At 44.2% G+C, this 6,270-nt stretch overlaps 1 protein-coding gene across 1 annotated transcript; it reads right to left on the reverse strand.

The window, feature by feature from the left end:
- Positions 1 to 687: 687 nt before the first annotated feature.
- LOC132587643 (uncharacterized protein C15orf61-like) lies at positions 688 to 5,272 on the reverse strand. Its single transcript, XM_060259961.1, has 2 exons — positions 4,921 to 5,272; positions 688 to 1,996 (listed from the first exon to the last, which is right to left on the reverse strand). Exons 1-2 carry the CDS (start codon positions 5,249 to 5,251, stop codon positions 1,869 to 1,871), a joined length of 459 nt encoding a protein of 152 aa, XP_060115944.1. The 5' UTR covers positions 5,252 to 5,272; the 3' UTR covers positions 688 to 1,868.
- Between the last annotated feature and the right edge of the window lie 998 nt (positions 5,273 to 6,270).

Raw genomic sequence — 6,270 nt, forward strand, 5'->3', positions numbered from 1 at the left:
CATCCTCCAGAGCACGAACCAGCACCCCCTTCTTTTTCAAACATCTATTCCAAGAAAGCCTTGCATTTTTATGAATAGCCTGCATCCCCTTTAAGCGCTTCAACAGGTCCCACCCAAGTCCTAACCAATCCAACAAGCTCCGTTATTATATTTGAACTCTGCCCTCAGCCATCTTACAAGTTCATCCTTCACCATGATCAACTCCAGAAGTGCAAGAGGTCTATTGATTTTCATGTAATAAAAGAAAATATTACATTTGCTTAATTGCTACACAGTGAGAGCACTGAGCAAGAAATCACGTCTCTGTTTAGTGCTGCAAGCAGCACTGAATGGGACCCAATCAATAGGGTAGTTTGTCACAGAGGTCCTCCGAGGAGAGTACCCATCACCGTATGGACAAGGAGTCATGTTGCCTCCACTTATCGAAAAACAGGTAAGCAAAGTCAGCAGTCTCCATTATCAGAAATCAAATACAGCGCAGCTAGTGGAGGGACCACTCCAAGGAAAAGCTGTATTTATAGTGTGGTAATTAAAAACCATTTTATCAGTCTTGTGTTGAGACCAAACCTTTACAGCAAAGTATCGACAAAATCAGGAGCAATGAATGAGTGGTATTTGACTCTAAACTTACGAGCCGCACTCATTTAATTTTGCCTGTTACTGGGGGGAAATCAGTTCTAGCCAATCTAGCAAAATGCTAATAGTCACTTTTATTATTAATGAAGCTTAATGTAACACACCAGCTACTCCACTGTGTAAACTATTCATTCAATTTGTGTTAGAGAAATATTCTCTGGTCCAAATATACAAGCGCGTTTCTTTGATTACATATTTATTTAGAGTGAAGCAAAGCAAATACATTACTGGGAAGCTTCTTCGTACGTATATTAACAAACACATTTTTACACTATTTCAGTGTACCTGCCCAACTGCTAGTCTTATGCTTTAAAAAACAACGACAAATCTCTGTTAGTCACAATACAGCAATTTTGTTTTCCTAAGAAGGCCACTGTTAAAACTCTAACTTAAAGTAAACAAATTTGTCTGTATCCATTCCTAGACCTGCAAGCCAAGCCTTTAATAGTCCAGCAAGTTTGCTTATTATGAACTAAACATTAATAATCCCTGCTAGAAGTTCAGGACAACCCGGAGTCCTTGTTAGGGTATGCACTGTTTCAATGCAATAACCATCTATATCAAACTCAGCTATGTATGGGCACAATTCAGCCAGAGCTAAGAAGCAAAAGTCCCAGTGAGTTCAGGGGCAGTCAAACACGTATTTGACAGTGCCATTCTAAAGAAAGTTACACTTCTAAATCTACATCAACAGGCTTAGAAGGGTATAACTGCTGAGGATGAGAGGTGCTTCATTTTGGCTGCTTCATACTTTAGGGTGAAATCCACACTTAAGCAACACAAGACCCTAAATTTACCATTGCCCTGAATAGTACAGATATATAAAACTATAATGAAAACGCACACATGTGAATTTTTGAAGCACCTCCCCAAACTACAGGGGACTGAGATGCCTTTTTGAATATTCTTACAAACCACACACATGATCAACAGAGAAACAGAAACAATCTCCAAGAACACACATTTCCATTATTGCCTCACAAGAGGAACAGTTACATAAAGAAACAGGTTCAAGTAGTTCCCAAAGGATGTCACTCCATTGACTGGCATCATAGTCCACTGGGTACTTCATGAGCTTCCCGGATTCTAAACGAAGCCAAAGAAATAAGGGAGATCTTGACATCTCCCAATGTCAACTAGGCTGAAAACAACAATTCAGCCATGAATGTGTTTTGGCAAACAATGGCCCATATATATAAGCTGCAACAGTAGTAGTTCTTGAAAGCAGCTATTTAGTAGACGGCATTCTCATCTTCTTTATTTAGGAAGTAAACTGTGACTGGGCCATAGGGTGTGTGGACAGTCTCTGTAACGTTAGCAAGGAACCAGGAGCCAATTCCATATAACAGAGTAGGAATACCTATAAAATAAAATTAAAAAAGGGTAAAGGTAGTCCCCTGTGCAAGCACCAGTCGTTTCTGACTCTGGGGTGACGTTGCTTTCACGGCAGACTTTTGACTGGGTGGTTTGCTACTGCCTTCCCCAGTCTTTTACACTTTCCCCCCAGCAAGCTGGGGACTCATTTAATACACACACACACACACACACACACAAACAGGTCCAAAAAAGTCCAAGACACTATACTACAGGGCAGCGGCAGCAAAAAAAACGAGAGAAGACATTTAAAGTTTGACCACCCCACTTAAAGTTTAAAGCAAGTTTGACCACCCCTGTTCTAAACTGTACTCTATCCAATGCCTATCTTTTTAAACTGTTTTAATCATGCTTGGCTTGGCTAGAAAAGAAGCATAAAGACCAGGAAGGAGAACATTAGATTATATTGTAGGGATACAACACCATGAAATGAAATGTTTTTAAAAAAATTTAAATTGTAATTATCTTTTATTGGTTTTAATCTGTAAAAATGAATGTTGCTAGCTGCCCTGAGTCTGCTTGCGGAGAGGGCGGGATAGAAATTTAAAGGAATGAATGAATGAATGATTAGGGTTTGTAGAATCTTTCGGGCTCAAGTGCCGTGTTCTATTGGAGAAAGTTTTCCTTCCAGACGTTTCGTTCTCAGCTGCGGAGAACATCCTCAGTGGCGTTGCAGCCGGAGCAGGCGCTCTGACCTTCTTGGCTGCTGTGCATTGAGTGGGGCCAGGGCTGCTGGAGAGCTGCTATTTCTAGGCTGGAGGGGGTGTGATGAAAGGGCAATTGGTTTGTGAATGTACCCATCATTTGGTGGGGCTTCCTGGAAGGGTAGTGATAAGGAAACTGGCTGTTGAATGTGACCATTGTTCTGTGTTAATTGCTGGGAGGGTTGGAAGGGGTGTGAAGATAAGGAAGATGGTTGTTGACTGTGCTGATTGTTCTGTGGAAGGTACTGGTAGTACAGTCAACAACCATCCACAAACCACAGCTGAGAACGAAACGTCTGGAAGGAAAACTTTCTCCAGTAGAACACGGCACTTGAGCCCGAAAGATTCTACAAACCCTAATGATGTTACCAGCCGTGAAAACCTGAAATCTTTGATAATGAATGAATGAGTGCCATCAAGACTGGAAGCTGCTAGAGAACAGCACTTCTGAAGGAGCTGGGAAAGCGCAGCACAGAGCTTGAGTAGTTGCTGGTCTCCCTCTTCCAGGCTTCATGTTGTAAAAAGGAAAGGGGGCACATATAGCTCCACTACACACCTACCCACACCCAGCCGGAGGCTACATTTTACTTGAGCGCAGCTGTTGGTTGAAAACTACATGGCTGAGCTAAAAAATACTGTTTTGCCGTTTTTCAGAACCACCCTAGCTGCTTCTAAACTAGGGTGGTTTAGAAGGGGCGGCCAAACTGCAGCTCGGGAGCCACGTGTGGCTCTTTCACACATATTGTGTGGCTCTCGAAGGCCCCATGGCCCTGTTGGCCGGCTTGGAGAAGGCATTTCTCTCTTTAAATCACTTCTCCAAGCCAAGACAGCAGGCGGCTTGGAGAATGAATTTAACATTAAAGTTGCTTTTCCCCCCCACCTCTCTCCCTTCATCTATTTTTCTTCCTCCCTCCCTCCTTGTCTTGCAACTCTCAAACATTAGACATTTATTCCATGTGGCTCTTATGTTAAGTACCGGTAAGTTTGGCTACCCCTGTTCTAAACTGTACTCTGTACAATTGCCTACCTTTTAAACTGTTTTAATTATGCTTGGCTTGGAGAATGCATTTAAAGTTGCTTTCTTTCCACCTCTCCCCCAATCTGTTTGCTTTCCTTCCTTTCTTGCAGCTCTCAAACATCTGATGTTCATGTCTTGCAGCTCTCAAACATCTGACGTTTATTCTTTGTGGCACTTACGTTAAGCAAGTTTGGCCACCGCTGTTCTAGTCTAACTGCTACACCCCGATGGCAGAGAAAAGCATTATCCACTTTTTTGGCACATATTCAGTGTGAGAGTATCCAGAGTTTTGCCCAGTGTAATCCATCCCACAGAGAAATTGTAAAATATCCTCAAATGTTTGCACTACGCTGTAGCCAGAGGTACACTGGGGAAGCCAGAAATATGAACATGCTCTATGGAATCAGTAATGTTGGAATCAGATTCTATAACCTGCTCTTTCTTTTGCTGAAATATTAGAACATAAGAACATAAGAGAAGCCATGTTGGATCAGGCCAACGGCCCATCCAGTCCAACACTCTGTGTCACACAGTGGCCAAAAATTTTTTATATATACACACACTGTGGCTAATAGCCACTGATGGACCTGTGCTCCATATTTTTATCTAAACCCCTCTTGAAGGTGGCTATACTTGTGGCCGCCACCACCTCCTGTGGCAGTGAATTCCACATGTTAATCACCCTTTGGGTGAAGAAGTACTTCCTTTTATCCGTTTTAACCTGTCTGCTCAGCAATTTCATCGAATGCCCACGAGTTCTTGTATTGTGAGAAAGGGAGAAAAGTACTTCTTTCTCTACTTTCTCCATCCCATGCATAATCTTGTAAACCTCTATCATGTCACCCCGCAGTCGATGTTTCTCCAAGCTAAAGAGTCCCAAGCGTTTCAATCTTTCTTCATAGGGAAAGTGCTCCAGCCCTTTAATCATTCTAGTTGCCCTTCTCTGGACTTTCTCCAATGCTATAATATCCTTTTTGAGGTGCGGCGACCAGAACTGCACACAGTACTCCAAATGAGACCGCACCATCGATTTATACAGGGGCGTTATGATACTGGCTGATTTCTCAAATAGAAGCTGAAGTATATTTGAGGCCTTTTAAACTGAAAAGACTGGCGCACTCTAGTAGCACTTGGAAGCCCCATCATGTCAACCAGCTCTCCACGGGAGCAATTATTTCTTCCACTCACCTAAGTTTATTATTTTGAGAGCTGTAAAGAAGCGGTTCTGCGTCGCCAGCTCTTGGCGGGGTGCTCGGGAGCAGTGGTACTTGATGAAGGGGAAGCAGCCGGTCCGTAGGATGTGGTAGTTCATCCCGTTCACCTCCCAGTTGAAGTTGGAGAGCCCAAACTGGTCATTGAGCACCGCGCTGTACTTGACGCAAAAGGAGGTCCAGTGGGGCAGACCCCTCTGCAGCAGGTGCTGGCTCAGCACTTCGGAGGCCTTGGGCTTGGTGGCGCCCCCCGCAGGCAGGAGGACCAACCTGAGGAATGTTTCATGCAGCCTCTTTAAGGGGACCATGCCTGTGGAGAAGGAAGGGAGGGACGAGAAAGCACCACAGCATCCATTATGGTGTTATGTAATGCTGTTAACCATCAGCTGCATGCTGTTTACTACCTGTCTGTAAGATTGTTTCCTGGGCTGCTCCTGTTTTGTAACATTTGTTTTTATATTATTTTAACACTGTTGATTCTATTGTTGTAAGCCGCCCTGAGCCCGCTTGCGAGATAGGGCGGGATATAAATCTTAAAAATTAAATTCCACCAGCCTCACTGTGGGCCCACTATAGGTGCCAACCTCCAGGTAGGACCTGGAGTTCTTCCAACTGACCTTTCAACTCCAGAGATCAGTCCCCCCCAGGAGAAAACGGTTGCCTTGGAGAATGGAGAAGACAGAAGGGAAAAGAAGAAGGAGACAGCAAAAGATGAGATGGCTGGACAGTGTCACTGATGTAACAAACACAAATTTGAGCAGACTTCAGAGGATGGTGAAAGACAGGAGGGCCTGGCGTGACTTTGTCCATGGGGTCGCAAAGAGTCGGACTTGACTGTGCGACTGAACAACACGAGGCACCTCCCCTCCTTAAACCTTTCCCCCCAAGACTTCCCCCCAAAATATTCAGGTATTTCCTGACCTGGAGCTGGTGACCCCCTCAACTAGGGTTGCCAATCCCCAGGTGGGGGCAGGGGATCCTTCAGTTTGGAGGCCCTCCCCCCACTTCAGGGTCATTAGAAAGCGGGGTGTGGGTGGGAAATGTCTTCTGGGAACTCTATTATTCCCTGTCGAGACTTATTTCCATAGGAAATAATGGAGAATTGATCCGTGGGCACCTGGGGCTTTGGGGGAGGCTGTTTCTTTAGGTAGAAGCACCAAATTTTCAGCATAGCATTCTGTGCTTCTCTCCAAAATACCCCTCAAGTTTCAAAAACACTGGACCAGGGGGTCCAATTCTATGAGCCCCCAAAGAAGATGCCCCTGTCCTTCATTATTTCCTATGGAAAGAAGGCATTTAAAAGGAATGTGGTCCCTTTGAATGAGAT

This window comes from Heteronotia binoei, chromosome 19 (assembly GCF_032191835.1).
Source record: "Heteronotia binoei isolate CCM8104 ecotype False Entrance Well chromosome 19, APGP_CSIRO_Hbin_v1, whole genome shotgun sequence".
Lineage (NCBI taxonomy): Eukaryota > Metazoa > Chordata > Lepidosauria > Squamata > Gekkonidae > Heteronotia > Heteronotia binoei.